Source organism: Cervus canadensis, chromosome 18 (genome assembly GCF_019320065.1).
Source record: "Cervus canadensis isolate Bull #8, Minnesota chromosome 18, ASM1932006v1, whole genome shotgun sequence".
NCBI lineage: Eukaryota > Metazoa > Chordata > Mammalia > Artiodactyla > Cervidae > Cervus > Cervus canadensis.
Genome location: NC_057403.1, coordinates 2,693,039 through 2,709,416, shown reverse-complemented (window position 1 = coordinate 2,709,416; position 16,378 = coordinate 2,693,039). Strand labels below are relative to the sequence as shown.

Here is a 16,378-nt window from a genome sequence, read left to right as displayed (position 1 = left end):
TCAGTGTATTTATTAATTATCCTAGAAACAACAATGTATAAATAATAGAGATATACTTTATTCCAGTGTCAAGGTTGTATGGTACAGTTTTAAATAAGGGATTACACAAACAGCGTATTTTTTTTAAATATCAGCTTCCAAAACTCTGTCATTGTTTCCAGTGCTTCTTCTAGGCCAGAAGTGCTAGGCATTTACTGGACAGCAGTCAAATAGCCATGGAGTGTGTTTCCAACCTCGTTTTCTGTGGCCTCTGGGAAATTGGCAGATGCATGACTGTGTGAAATATCAGCAGTGAGATAATAAAATTATTAGAACCCAGCAATGCATGCAAAGTTTATTTATGAATATGATGCAGATAGTGATAATTAATCCTCTGGACATCACTTAGATCTTTTAACAGAGTGTTCATGATATCCAGAGCAAAACACATGTCTATTATTTGACAGTTAAAGGTGGAACCTCATTGGTCTAATCAACAATCATTGTTCCCCAGGATAATGATTTTTAGTCTTTTATTCAGTAATACAACAGATTCAGATGTTTTGCAATGAACACTTACTTCCTCATGCTCAGGATTATTTTGCAAGCACTGTTAATTCAGCTATGTCTCTAGGTTCTTAAATCCTTTCTGAATTTCTCTAATCATCCTGGGGGTTAGGCAAGGGATTGTTTTATAAATTCCTGGTGTATAGATGCAAGTCAGTGTCTTTGTTTTCTTTATATCTAAGTCTCTTTATACCTGGAGTTATGATCTCTTGGTACATGGTTTAATCAAGGAATTTAGCAACACAGTTTTCAATAAAATTAGTAGTAGTAGTGTTAGTAGCTCAGTCATGTCTGACTCTTTGTGACCCCATGGACTGTAGCCCGCCAGGCTCCTCTGTCCAAGGGATTCTCCAGGCAAGAATACTGGAGCAGATTGCCTTTCCCTTCTCCAGAGGATCTTCCCGACCCAGGGATTGAACCTGGTTCTCCTGGATCACAAGCAGATTCTTTACTGTCTGAGTTGCAGGGAAGAAGATCCTGTCAATAAAATTAAGCACTTTTTAATATTATTTCAGAATATTTAATGATGCTTGTGATTAGTGTAGAGGATTTACAGGAATGTCTTTTTTCTTAATATTGCATCTGGTATAAGGAGTCGCAGAGAGTCGGACATGACTGAGCGACTGAACTGAACTGATAAGGAGTATGCATATCATTTCAAATGAGTAGATACAGCTAAAGGAGCAAGGAGTTATCCATATCCCTGTATGTCTGTCTGTCCGCTATCCATCCATTTATCCACCCCTCTTTGCTGTTGTTGTTCAGTTGCTAGGTTGTGTCTGATTCTTTGCGACCCCATGGACTGCAGCACGTCAGGCTTCCCTGTCTTTCACTATTTCCTGGAGTTAGATATAGATACAAATAAGTAGATATGCATAAATAGATAAGCATAAAATACATGTATATATGTCTGCAATGGAATCCACTAAAATGTTAACAGTACAAACCTGCAGATGCAAAATTATGGGAAATTTTATTTTTTTCTCATAATAGCATAGTTTTATTCTTGGTGATATAATAAATGTTCACAAGAACACATAAAAAAGGAAAATATGCTTAGCTTCGAATGGCCATGGAGCATGTTTCATATTTAGTGTTAATGGGTACCAATAAATAGATTTCATGTATACTTCTTAGGAGGTCCCCTCGACCATGAAAGGTTTCTTCAGTTCTTCCTCCTAGTTGGTATTGCACATGACCTGATCTCAGTCTGGGCTTCTGTAGACATGGAGTACCCTAGACTGGGTGGATTAAACAACAAAAATCTGTTTCTCACAGTTTCTGGAGGCTGGGAAGTCCAAGATCAAGGCACCAGCAGATCCACTATATGGTGAGGGCATATTTTCTGGCATGGTTGTCTGCTTGAATCCTCCTTGGCAGAGAGCAGAAGGAGACAGCCTATGCCCCCTTCTTCTTTTCTTTTTTTAATAAAATCATTAATCCCACAGGAGAGCCCTATTCTAATGACTTATTCTAACCCTAATTACCTCCTAAAGGCCTTATTTCCAAATGCTATCACACAGTAGGAGTTAGGGTTTTAACATAAAAATTTAGGGGAGTTCTTTGAGGGTTTCCCAGGTAGCGCTAATGGTGAAGAACCTTCCTGCCAATACAAGAGACATAAGAGATGTGGTCTCTATCCCTGGGTAGTGAAGATCCCGTGGAGAAGGGCATGGCAACCCACTCCAGTATTCTTGCCTGGAGTATTCCATGGACAGAGGAGCCTAGCAGGCTATAGTCTATAGGGTCGCAAAGAGTCAGACACAACTGAAGTGACTTAGCATACACGTGCAATCCTTATTTGAACCTCCATTTCGTCCTGTTTTAGTGTATTCTACTGCTTATTTGTGGACCAGTTTTTCTCATGATGCCTTGTGTTTCTTAGGATATTAGTAAATGTGGTAAAAAAGTAATTCCTGTATGATCTTGTTAGTGTTCCCAAGAAACACTTGCCTATAGACATAGAGCATCTTAATGTCTGCCTTATCCGAAAGCTTTCTCAACAGAAAAACTACTAACCTGCCCATTAAAGTTTCAAATCTGCTAAAGTATCTAGACCAATTTTAAAAAATTATTTACCAGAGAATCAGAAAACATCTGATTTCTATGGACAGAGATGAATAGGAAACCTAAATATATACCTTACTTAAAACGATAACAAACCAACAGCAATAGCAACAAAAACACGTACCTATTGTGCAGTCAAATCGAAGTTTAACACAAACACACATTTCCTTGGAACCACCATAAATAATTTGCTGTCTAGCACCATCCTCCTTTGGATTTGAGTTCATTGTTTTATATGGTATTTTGTGGCAACTGCTAATTATCATAAGCTGTCCAATAAAAGTGATGGATTGTCCAATTAACTCTTCATCAGCATCCATTTTTGAAGATGTTACCTATTGAAACTGATGGCAGTTTATGACCTCCATGTTGCATATGTAGCTAATGACTCCTTGGGCAATAATTATTAAGTTTCTTGTGCCTCATTCGGTCATTTTGTTTTACAAATTAGGATGCCATTGAGTTTACCAATTCATTCGGCTTCACAAGTGTGGCTCTCTAAGGATTACTAAAGGTCTGCTGTGGAATGTATAGATCATATAAACATTGAAGTAGATCACAGATGTGTCTGTTTTGTAGGTTTTCCATCGACCGGCACACTGACCTGGAGAGACAATTCAACATTAATGCTGATGATGGGAAGATAACGCTTGCAACACCGCTGGACAGAGAATTAAGTGTGTGGCACAACATAACAATCATTGCTACCGAAATCAGTAAGTGCCCGGGTTTGTTCATTTCTTCCTTGTGTGCCTGGGTTCAATTTATGCCTGGGGTCATACGAGAAGTGGTCCTGTTTCTTTTAGATATTTTGGCATTAGAACTTTTGTTCCCAAGGAGACTTGGAATGCTTCATCTCAACATGAAATAACTTATGCTGTGGTAAATTACCAAAAGGTTGCAATATATGCGGGAAGGAAACATTTTTACATCCAAGTATTCTTGAATCTTATACCCATTATTCGGCCATTAAAAACAATGTTTTGTGTATTAAAATATGGGAAAGATTTAGCATAAAAGGGTAGGTAAAAGTAGAATTCAAAGAACTATAGAGCATAATTTAAATGGACACTAACATTTATATTATATACAATATAAAAACTATTGCTCACATATTTAAGATAGGCATATACACATACACATATACATGCAGAAATTGTAGAAAGAAAATTTACAGTATCAATACATATCATTTTGGGGAGATGAGATTATAGTTTTTTTTTTTAAGAATTAATGTGTTTTACACAGTAATCACAGACTATTTAAAATTACATCTTCAATATAAAATTTTTCCTAAATTACATGTGAAAATGTAAGGTTTATTTTTTTTTCAGAAGAGGTTCCAGGGTTGTTAAAATAACATATGTTAGTCTTTCTGCCAATTTTTAATGAGCGCAGCTTCTCAGATCACACTTACTGACACTTCAGTGGAGTCTCTAAACAATAGCTCTGTGGTGAAATTTAGTGCTCTCCTATCTATAAGAACTTGCACTTTGCCTCACCAGTTCTGTTTTTGTTTTTTAATTGTACAGAACTTGCAAAGGGGACATGATGTTCATTTTATTTCCAAGCAAAAGACATTCTGCATGTTATCTGAATATCCTCTTTCCATAAAGGAGATGGAAGGACTTCACAGTTTATACAAGTTCAAGGGAGATGACAGTACATTCTTGAGGGAACTGGGATAGAAGGAATCTGAATAAGGAAACAAAAGTTCCCAGTAAAAAAGATTCATGGGTACACATATGTAAAGGATGTGAGCCCTAAACTCTGCTCTTTGCACTCTCTAAATCTGCTCTGGTTTCACAGCCAATGTCTCTGAGATTCATGATAAACTTGTCTGTAAGAAGAGTAATCTAGACCTTCACGAAAGGCATGGATTTTCCTTGCTCTGAGATGTGGGGGTAATGTCTTCCATGGAGTCTTATTCAAAAAAAAAAACACAACCACTGTGTGAAAAAGTGACCATTCAAGAGTGAAGAATGCTTCTTTTGGCAACCTCAAAGCAGGCAAAGAAACAGCTTAATATGGAATGTAAAAGAAGCACTTTGGAAACTTGGGTGTTCTTCCTTATTAGGAGTACCATTTTCTTCTCTAGTACATTGCTCTGCTAGTAGTTTATCCCTTGTAACATTAAGGGATAAAGAAAATTGAGCATCTCATTTGGTAGCTTTGATTTCTTAGCAATGTTGACCTCGTCTAGATGTGAAATGTTTATAATTTACAGTGATGAAGCCGTATGTCACCTTAAGCCTCTGAGAAAAGCTGTATCTATTTAGATTGGTTTGAGGCTATATGAAAATGCTCTAAAGCAGTGGTCTCCAACCTTTTTGGCACCAGGGGCTGGTTTCATGGAAGACATTTTCCATGGATCGGGGGTAAAGTGGAATGGTTTGGGACAATTCAAGCTCATTACATTTATTGTGCCCTTTATTTCTATTATATTAGCTACGTACATAAGCTACTATGTACATCACCTACTATGTCAGCTCCACCTTAGATCATCAGTCATTAGATCTCGGATCCCCAGTCTAAATGACCATAGTTAATGTTAAAGTCTAAAGGCAATAATTACCATTAAAATAATTTTCTCATATATTGAACATAATAACCTACTTGAATATGCCTAAATCTATGACACTTCTTTTTTATGAGTTGGCTGCCTTCATCAAGAAGGCCCTGATCATAAGACTTCATGTAGTCTATTCTGTAGAGTAAAAGGAAATGAATATACAGAATAGGTGGTTAGGAAACATTTCAGGGGCAATCCAGAAACAAAAAACTCTTTTGCAAGGAATCACAGACAAGTAAGGAAGACAGATACAAAAGCAGATGCTCCAGGGTAATGAGCTGTTAACTCTAGGGTGACAAGGGTACCAAGCCCAACAGGGAAGACATTCATTTGTTCGTTCACTCAGTAATTATTTATTGAGTCTTTGGTTCTTGCCAAGCACTGTTTTAGTGACTGGGGATATAGCAGTGATGAAAACAGGCAAAAAACATCTGGTCCTCTTGGAGTTTTCTTTCTAGGGGCACCTGTGTATGAAAGGGTGAGTTGAAATCTGCTGATATATCCATAAGGAATGACACAGAGGTGAGGAAGAAGGTGATGAGTACTGGGAATAAAAGCAGTTGATGGTGTGACCACAAACCTGCTTCAGTGAACATCTATTGATTAAAAATTATTGGATTATAGACCAGATAATTTTTCCTTTATGGCTTGAGAGAAACCACTCAAATATATCCCAGACTTAAGTTTACAGTTAGCTCCATAAAGAGACCAAACAGGAAATGGTTCTGTTCATAGGCAACCCAAAGCTTTTCTTTGAACCTTATAGAATTAAAAGTATGCAACCCAAACTTACCTTATTCTGTTGACATCAGTGGGAGTTATCTCATCTTTTATTGCATCTTCCTTTTGATCTTTTTTTTTTTTTTTTTGCTCAGAGATTGAAAACTAAACATTTGTTTTTGAATTTTTGCATGTAACTGTCTTAAAACCAACAAGTGTGTGCTTAGTCGCTCAGTCGTGTCCAACTCTTGTGACCCCATGGATTGTAGTCCGCCAGGCTCCTCTGTCCATGGGATTCTTCAGGCAAGAATACTGGGTTGCCATTTCCTTCTCCAGGGGATCTTTCCGACCCAGGGATTGAACCCATGTCTCCTTCATTGCAGTCAGACTCTTTACTGACTGAGCTAGGAGGGAAACCAACAAGATTGGAAGTATAAAAGAGAACTGTAAATTTTAGCTGTAAAATATAAGCTGAGGTGGGCATAAATCTAGAAATTTTAAATGTAAAATTAAGTTACGGAATTCAAAAATAATAAGATCACAGAGAACTTAAGAAAAATTGGAATTACTATGAAAATGGCTTAGAAACTTATTTTGACTTGGTATTATTATTGAGCGCATCATGTAATGTTTATCTTCTGAAGCCGCAGATCATGTCCTGGAAAAAAATATTAAAGGGAGATTTATTGTATTTGGATGAGATGAATATTTAAAACCACCCAGGACAATAGAACCCCATAGGGGGAGGTTCTAATAAAGATAAAGAAATATTCATTCCAGGGAGAACAATTTAAAATTACTCTCAGAGCACCATCTCTTAGACAAAAGATTTAAGCAAATGAAATTAAGCTAAAAAATGGATTTTAGGAAAGTCCATCTGTTATCTCTTAATGAGAATGGAGATGTCATCCTTTATCCTCTCGTGTCAGATTCACTTAACCAAGGCTGAGATGCTTCACTGTGTGTATTTCCCAAGTATTTCAGTGGTAATAGATCTCACTTGCCATCATGATCAACAGGCACATCTCATTACATGAGCTGGCAGCTAGATGCCCAAGTACTAACAGGAGATTAGGCTTGGATAGCACATCTGTGCTAAGTAGCTTCGCTAGCAGCAGCCCCCTCTCTTAAAACTATCCTAAGGCTTGAAACTGCTGTGTATCATGGTGGCAAAGGCTTAAAGTAAATTTAGCTAGTTAAACACTGAAAAAGTATTATGTAATCCCCATGATGCTTTTAATTCTCACATCACTCTTTGAAAATAGGTACCATTATTGTGTGCATTTTTCTGTCAAGGAAATTCAGACAGAAGGTTAAATATCTTGCCCAGAGTCTCAAAGAGAGCAAAGGGTTCAGAGGCAAGATTGCTACCACTGCTGTTTAATTGCAGATTACATGTTCTTAGATGCCTTCTTCAGGAGGAACCCTCTCCTATACCTTCTCTTCTTCCATTCTCCTGCTTAAATTGAGCTTCTGACCCTGCTATATCATTACCTGAAGCAAGCCAATGAAATAGTTCTCTGCAAAGCAGAAGGCTGGTGCAGGAACAAGAGTGCAGTGGAGAAAAGAATAAGCCTGCATTTACTCAGAACCTCCTATTCGAACGCTTATAACCCTGGGGAGGAAAACTGCCTGGTGGACAAAGCCAGGCTTCGGAACTGTTCAGACTGGAATTCTGTTCCCATTTTTGAGATTAGGAAACTGAGGAACAGAGACTAGAAAGCAGAAAACAGTGCCTTTAAGGGGACAGTGTTTTTAAATGAAGTTCACAGAGAACTTGACATATCCAGCTGACCCCAGTCTCCTGGGTTAGTGTTTAAACCAGAGTTATGGCATTTGCCTAATACCTACAGAACCATTAACTTTATTGCAATTAATATATATTATAAACATTGTTTTAATGTTGTAAAGGAAGGCAGAAAGAGGTGAGATGTTCTTCTGTTTGTATGTTTTGGTCTTTATTGGTGCTCGGTGATATTTGAGCTAAGGTTTGTCAGAAGAGGCATGAGATTCATTTAGGTTGGGCAGGGTGGTATAGACGTACCTGTGAGCCACGTAGTAACAAGCACAGCTGCCAGAGACAGAAAGGAAACCAGGGCAGGAAGGGGACGGTAAGGGAAATGCAGTCTCTGCAGGGGCATTTCAGAGGCATTGAATGCCAATTTTGGAGTGTCCTTCTCAGAGAAAGTGGTGACGTGGAATGGAGAGTGGGGAAGCCCGCTCACATCGTGTACCTGAGAGCAGGCAGCTGACATTTACAGAAAGCAGACTGCTGTTGGTTACCTGAAAGTATTGTAAAGCAGGAAGCATATAATTGCCCATTAAATTAATCTCTTTGAGTTAGCGATAATGCATGCTCTAGCCCACTACAGTGGGCTGCACACAATATCGCAAATGAAGCTTTTCACTAATGATGGTTAAATCTCCCAGGGAACACACTCGTTTGATAGCACTTAAGGAATGTTTCTCCCTGGCATAGGGCCCAGTTGCCACAATAATTTGCTTTGTCCAACCCTGGCTACTTAAGAAAAACATATCTTTATAGGGAGCTCATTGTTTAGAGAAATCTTAGGTCCTGGAGTTGGTGGAGTTGGCCTCATCTTGCCTTATAACCCTGAGCAAATTATTTCCCCTCTCTTGCTTTCAGTTTTCCCATCTATGAAATGGGAATCATAATTGTTCCTTTAAATTTAGGGTGTAGGAGCCTGGCTAGCTACAGTCCATAAAGTCCCAAACAGTCAGACACAACTGAAGCGACTTAGCACTCACATACACAAGCATTGAATTCAAAGTGATGGTACTGTACCTCTTAGCTCAAATATATCTGTAACCTTTAGAAACTGATAAATAAATTGCACATGTTCTTGTTAATACAGCCCTAACCTTAGGTTTTGAATAATAGCTTAATTTTAAATTATTTATTTGGCTTATATTGCCTTTCATCCCTTCTCCTCCCCACAACAAGAAAACTGGTAATCGTATCCTGTGAGTTACTGCTGGGTGCAGCTGTGAAGAATCACTGCACAACCAATATGTGTGTTCACTGACCTTCCTTTTGTCCCCGGTTCAGGCATGGTAGATTGATTTGTGCCTGAAGGAAGGCCCTCGAAATGAAGCAGGCATATTCTTGGAGAGCCTGATTGAACTAAGGACTTCAGATTTTATATCAGGATCTTGCTCAAAATATGTAATCTCTCTGTGTATTGCCTGTGGCCTAATCAGGGCTAAAGTTTCTTTAAGATCAATATCATTCCCTTGTGTAGAATTGAGTGGAAGCAGGAACTTTCCTGGTGGTCCAGGGGTTAAGAATCCACCTTCCAGGGCAGGGGATGCAGGTTCGATCCTTAGTCAGGGAACAAAGACCTCATGTGTCTCAGGGCAACTAACCATGCGCACTGCAACGCCGGACCCGCGTGCCACAACCAAGACCCGGCGCGGCCAGAAATAAATAAATAAAAACAAATAAACATTTAAAAAAATAATCCATAATGAAAGAATTGAGTAGAAGCAGATGGAGAGAAGCCACTGTCCAGTTGGGTAACTCACAGAAGCGAACGAATGATTCAAGTCTGAGGTGGACAGTGCAATTCAGGGCTGGAGTGGTTCCGGGGTTCCCAAGTATCAGAGAAGCTGCGGCAGCACCTGACTGATGTGGCTCTTGGGGAACACAGGCGCGTGGCAAGTTTCTGCGGCTATAGCCTAGCTCAGACAAGCATGCAGGTGCCAAAAGGCAGCAATCAATATTCTTAACCATAAAGGTTATAATGAAGGGAAGTGGACAATCGGTTATGGGGAAGTGAAGGGGAAGCGACGGGTTCCTGGGGAAGAGATCAGCATCGAAAATAAGATTTCCTTAGAGAAGAATGGGAATGTCATTCCGAGTGTGAGGAGAAGCAGGCCCCAATGAGTGTCACTCGGTGGGCACCTCACACCAGTTTTGACCACTATTGTGCTCATTTTGTGCACAACTACTCCACTTCCTTGAATATCCACGTAATGTCTCCTTTAGTTCCTCTCTGTTCCTCTTTGAATGCATCCATTCTGCCGAACTCCTCCCACCGCCTCTCCCTCTCTTTCGTTTCTGCCCCTCTTTTTGTTCTAGTCTGTTTAGAAAAAGCCTGCAGATTGAGGCTGGAGGTACAGATTTTAACTAGGAACTCCTTTAAGATGTCACTATGACTAATAGCTCCTTAGTCCTAACCTAGAAAAACACAGAACATAAGAGGCTTCTACCCCTGTGTCTTGCCCTGGTCTTCTCTCTTATAAACCACCCTCCTCAAATCCTTGACAGTAACTCTTATTGTAGACAACTGTAGATAAAGGACAGGAGGTACACAGAAAATAGTAATACAAGCTTTTCAGGTGCAAGTTGTAGCAAGCTGACTAGTCACAGCAAACGGTAATCTCCAGGTGTGAGGGTATTGGACAGAGGGGAGTAGGTGGGGGAGAGCCTAGATATGTGAACAGATTATGAAGACTGGATGATAGTAGGTTGATTTATCCTCAGCTATGGTTTTCTCTGGTGACTCAGTGGTAGAAGAATCCACCCGCCAATGCAGGAGATTCGAGTTCCACCCCCGGGTCAAAAAGATCCCCTGGAGAAGGAAATAGCAACCCACTCCAGTAGTCTTGCCTGGGAAATCCCATGGACAGAGGAGCCTGGTGGGCCACAACCCATGGGGTCAGACACAACTTAGTCACTAAAGAACAGCAACCGTGGTTTCTCTGGGAATAAAGGAAGCACATGGACTTGGGAAGAAAATGCAGATATCAGTCAGAGTTAAGTGAGCAAGTTTATAAATCAGGTTGCGTAGATGGAATCATTATTTTTTCATTCATCCACACTCACTTAGTTGATAAGTTACTGAACTTCTCTCTGTGGCTTAGATTCCCTATTTCTAAAATGGGGTATATATTGAAACACCTTTAGAGGTGTGTGATAAGAAGTGAATATGCTTACATGCTAATATCTTTCCTAACAGAGTAAAGTTTTGGTGATAATGCTTATGTTAATATTATTATAACAGTAGTTATAAAGTAAACATTACTTTTATCATTTCATATAATTAAAGAGGATAGGCCTAAAACTTAAGCTTTCTTGTCATCAGATAAAACCACCCAGCTTTATTTTGAGAATAAACAAATTAATGAGTTCTTGAGGCAGTATCATCTTAAGATGATTTGGGAGGTATAATTTTCTACAAACATGTGTCCAAAAGGAGGAGCTTTTTCCCTCAGTCCTGGCCAGTTTGGCGGCCTTAAAAGCCTCCTTCTTGCCCAAACCAAGGTTGTAGTTGTCACCTCTTTCTCAGAAAGCAGTAATGGTTACTAGGTAAAAACAAACTATGAAGGCAAATTTTCACAGCCAAAAATATGCTTTATATGTGATTTGAATACACCACATAATCTCTTTAAGCTTCAGTTGATGTATTTGAAGTTTGTTATGACAAAATGAGATAATACAGGTAAAATGCATAAAACAGAGCCTGGCATATGGAAAGGACTTAACATTTCTTCTTTCTCCTCCCTAGTGCCCCCTCCCCTCCTTCCTCATCCTCCTCTCTGTCCTTCTCCAGACCAAACCTGGTGCCTACTAATAGTTTAAACATAAACTATCAGTCCTTTATCTAAATTTATCATTCAGATCTCCCTTTCCCCCAGCCACTTGGGCTTACGAATGAAAGTGAAAGTAAAAACATTAGTTGTCACTGTGTCAGACTCTTTGTGACTCCATGGAAGAGCTGGTACTTGCCAGGTCTCTATTTGCATCAACTCTGCAAATCCCATTGGTCAAAGCAGGTCATGTTACCAAGAGCAGGTTTACGGAATGGAGAAATAAATGTCACCTCTTGATGGGGAGGTGGCATTTCCAAATATTGTGGGCATTCATTTTTAAAAAAGTAATTTCAGACTGGAATGCTAAATCTTAGTGATGCATGACCAAGAATGATACAGATCTGTAGCCTACACACACAGGTACTTCCCTTCTAGCTTCCTCTTCTCGTTATAGTACATGTACATTCCAAATGTTCTGCTCCAACCCCTTACTTATTTGAGAAAAAGGACTGGACACAATATTTCTAATAGCTGTGAACTCATTAGCTATGATTCTTTAGAATTTCAGCTTAAGTAGCAATTGGTATTATTTATTATAAATCTGTTAGCACATTTATAAAACTACAACAATTTCTCCTACGTGACCTCTAGTGTAAGCTTCAAATACTATTATTAATATTTCTTGATATCCAAGCCGGGTTAAGTTCCTTTGCTGTCAGATCTCAAAGATCCATGCTCTTTGCCTTTAAGTGACTGGTTGAGGCCTAAAATACCCATTTATTTGCTTGAGGATTTGAAAATACTTTTTTTTTTTTTTTTGGCCATGCCTCATGACTTACAGGATCTTAATTCTCTGACAGGAATCAAACCCAGACCCATAGCAGTCAAAGCGCTGAGTCCTAACCACTGGGATTCCAAGGAATTCCCTGAAAATACATTGATAAAGTTCTTGTTCTCATGAGACATTATTGCTTTGTTATTGACCACTGTTTTATCCTGGGAGCCCAGTAGTCTGGGGTCTCCCAGTGAATGTTTGCTGAGCTAATGAATGAATAGAGGAAATAAGAATTAATACCACAAGATATTAGCATGATGAGTTCTGACTCTAAACAGACATTATTGATTCATTGGTGGAGAGGATCTCTGCTTTAATATAAAACCCCGCTCAGCTCTTTGTTAAAAGCCTTGAGCTGACAAGCACATCGGCACAATGGCTTTCTGAAGTTTTTAAAGTCATTCTTTCCTGAGTGACTGAAGCTGAGGCATGAAGGGCGGGAGTGACTGTGCTCTCCTTGTGTGAAAATTGTGGGGTATTGACTGTTCTCAAGGGGAAGCTCTCCCATACAATATTAAGCCCTCTGAAGAGTCAGGGACAGAGACCATGAGAAAGGTGCTGGCAGAGAGGAGCCTCAGGTCCCCTCGCTGTCCCCACAAGGAGCCAGCCCTCTGATCTAAGATCCTTTACTTCTCTTCCCTCTGAGAGCCTGCGGCAAGCCCTGAATTATGCCAGCCCATACTTCATTACCCAACAAGCCCATTTATCGTTTAATCTGATATGTATTGAACAAGCAGAAGCAGGTTACAAAGCAGCAAAGCCTAAAGAATGAAAATGCAGCACGTTTTCTGATTATAGGACTCCCTAATCCAACGCTTAAAAACCAGGGCTAAAAATAGACACCAATTCCATCTTGAATTTACCCCTACTCACCTAGCATTTCAGTGTCAGGTCAGGTGGCCACTGGATGGTAGAATTTTGTACTAGAATAACTTGCTTCTGTCTGATTTGAGGTGACAGGGCATTGGTTACTCTAAACCCTCACTTAGTTACTGTTCAATCACTAAGTCATGATTGATTTTTTGCACCCCCATGGACTGCGGCACATCAGGCTTCTCTGTCCATCACCAGCTCCTGGAGCTTGCTTGAACTCATATTCATTGGCTCAGTGATGCTATCCACCATCTCATCCTCTGTCATCCCGTTCTCCTCCTGCCTTCATTGTTTCCTAGCCTCAGAGTTTTTTCAAATGAGTTGTCTCTTCACATCCTGGGGGGGCTACAGTCCATGGGGCCACAGAGAGTTGGACAAGACTCAGTGACTAAATCCTCACTTATGATACTACTATTTTCTTGCTCCTGAAGTGACTATAGGGCAAGAGTCCATCCCACATGATTCCCAAGGTCAAGAGTTATGCTCTTTGTCACAAAGAAGCAATGAGCTAGAATGTAAAGAAACTGTCTCTAAGGCAAGCACTGAAACTCTATCATTTACTTAGAAAGCATATAATTTGCAGTAGGGTGGGATTTTTCCATTGGATGGGAGAGACAGTCTTCTCTATGAAGATCCTTTGTGGAAGCTGTATTTTTGTCAGGGTCATAAAGTAACAGTAGGTTTTTGTCAAAGATGTATTTCAAAATTAACACACATCTTGATCAAGTCTTCTGAAGATCAGAGAACTCCAGAGAGAACAGAACATATGGTTGGAAAGTTAAGTTGAACAAGTTATGATTGCTTTCGGATGCCAGGTACAAGAAATTATCTTATTCTCTATGTCAGAGGGGTCCATCAAATACATAGAAATATTAAAATAAGGGAAATGTAGCATTCAGAATATTAGCATCCCAGGTTTAGCAGCAGACTAGGCTATGGGTGAAACAGAGAGCCTGGAGAATGAGAAAGGGAAGACTCTGGCTGTGATGGTGTCTCAGAATCACCCAGAGAGCTTGTTAAAACATAGATTCCCGGGCCAAAGAATTTGTATTTCTAACAAGTTCCCATGCGAGGCTGCGGCTGCTGTTCCAGGGACCACACTTTGAGAACCATTGCTATAGTCCCTGCAGTCCTAATTCAGAAAAAAAACTAAAGCTGCATTAGAAATGAAGTTTCAATGAACAGAAATTGGCATCTGTTTAAAACTAATGAGCAACAGGGTAAAGTAAATACTGCTGGAAATTGCAAACCTTCGTGATGAGGATGAAAATAATGATACAATTAAGAGTTACTGCTAACTGTGTGCTAGGCAGCATTCCAGCTCTTCCAGTGCCCTTTATCCATTAAATCCTCATCACGGGTCCAAATGTTGATACCACCAGTTCTTTCATCTAATAAAGCCAAGATACCACACTTGAAGCTCCTCATATTTGGGTGGCTAAATTTGGATTTGATCTTAGGTTTATCTGACACTTCAGCCAAATCTCTCACTACTGAACCTCAGTCTTCTTTTAGTGACAGTGAGTTGCTGCTGAGACATATCATGATTCGTGGTAAGTCCGAAAAGATGGTCCATCCTTTCAAAGTTTGAGTTCACAGCCTTCCTTTGACTAGCTCTGTATAAACTAGGTTAGAACATAATGGGGTTTCACTGAGAGGCTCTTTTCCCTACTGAATGAGGAGGTCCGGTTGGAGAGCATACATTTAAAAGTTGTATCTGTGAACTATCCATTCCAGGGGAATTTGGATTTTTAAGAACTTCCAGTTTCCTAAATTTAAAACAAACTAAAGAGACTCCTTATATTGAAGTCTGAAGCTCCTGTAACCTACTGAGATAAGCCCGGAATGATGCCGAAATCTGCTCCATACACCTGCTGCTATAATTTGACAATGAATGCTTAATAATAGGCTGAAGAAGGGGAACAAGGGATAAAACCTTGGATGACAAATGTGGAAGGAAAGTTTTGACTATGTAGCCAAACACATATAAATTCCAACCTAGGTTCCATTAACAATACCTGACTTGAACATCAACAATTTCCTTGATCAATCTAATGTATTTTATTGGTTAAAGGGAAACTAATACTCAAAAGGGAGCTAAGACTCAGCTGGCTGATACAGAGACTATATATGTATATACCATATTATAATGGTATTTTTGAAAAGACCCTGATGCTGGGAAAGATTGAGGGCAGCAGGAGAAGGGGACAACAGAGGATGAGATGGTTAGATGGCATCACCGACTCAGTGGACACGGGTTTGGGTAGACTCTGGCAGTTGGTGATGGATAGGGAGGCCTGGCGTGCTGTGGTTCATGGGGTTGCAAAGAGTCGGACACGACTGAGTGACTGAACTGAATGGTATTTTTATAATATAGATGACATTAGTGTATTATTATCACATATCATACTATTATAATGTAATATGATATAAACAGTCTCTATCTGTTTTTAGCTATCACAGTAATAATATAAAGCTCATTACCTGTTGGTTTTTAAAAAATATTTATTTGGCTGTGCCATATCTTAGTTGCAACATGTGGGTTCTAGTTCCCTGACCAGGGATCAAACCCGGGCCCCCAGCATTGGGGGTGTGGAGTCTTAGTCACTGGACCATCAGGAAAGTCCCCATCATTACCTTTTCTTTCAGGTAGACTGCTGTGAACTTGATGTTTAAGAGACAGTGACTTTTTAGAACCGTCTCTGTCTTGAATTTATTTAACTGTTTTCTTTTTTTTTTTTTTAGCAAAACAAACAATTCTAAGTGTGCTGTGAAGAAAATCTGTGTTTGTAAAAACGTCCTATTTGAGCATATATATATATATATTTCCCTAGCTTTTAAATAAGGCTTGTCATTAGATTGTGTTTTAGGTATAGTATCTAAATCTCGTTGCCGGTTAATATTTGTGTATCTCTGGATTTAAAAATACCCACACTGAGCCAGCATTTGATTTCCTGCTGAATTGTTTTTCACATTTCCAATATAATTATGTAGCAGTTACAAAGAAACAAAAGCTGCACTCCACAGAATACCATAGAAACCTACATTTGTTTATTTAAGAAAAGATATAAAAAGCATCTAAGACAGAATTGATGTGCTGGGTGACTTCTCAGGGAAACTGATATCTAAAATAAATCTGAAAATATCTGGATATTTATCTGTAGTGATGGGTTAGGCATGGGTTTAAAAAGGCAGTTAGATGTTTTACA

At 39.3% G+C, this 16,378-nt stretch overlaps 1 protein-coding gene across 1 annotated transcript in view; it reads left to right on the top strand.

The window, feature by feature from the left end:
* CDH8 (cadherin 8) overlaps window positions 1-16,378 on the top strand; it is a 390,892-nt gene that overhangs the window by 260,322 nt on the left and 114,192 nt on the right. Inside the window, exon 8 of the mRNA XM_043437761.1 lies at window positions 3,193-3,329. Within this exon, the coding sequence (XP_043293696.1) occupies window positions 3,193-3,329 (137 nt within the window). The remainder of the gene's footprint in view (window positions 1-3,192; window positions 3,330-16,378) is intronic.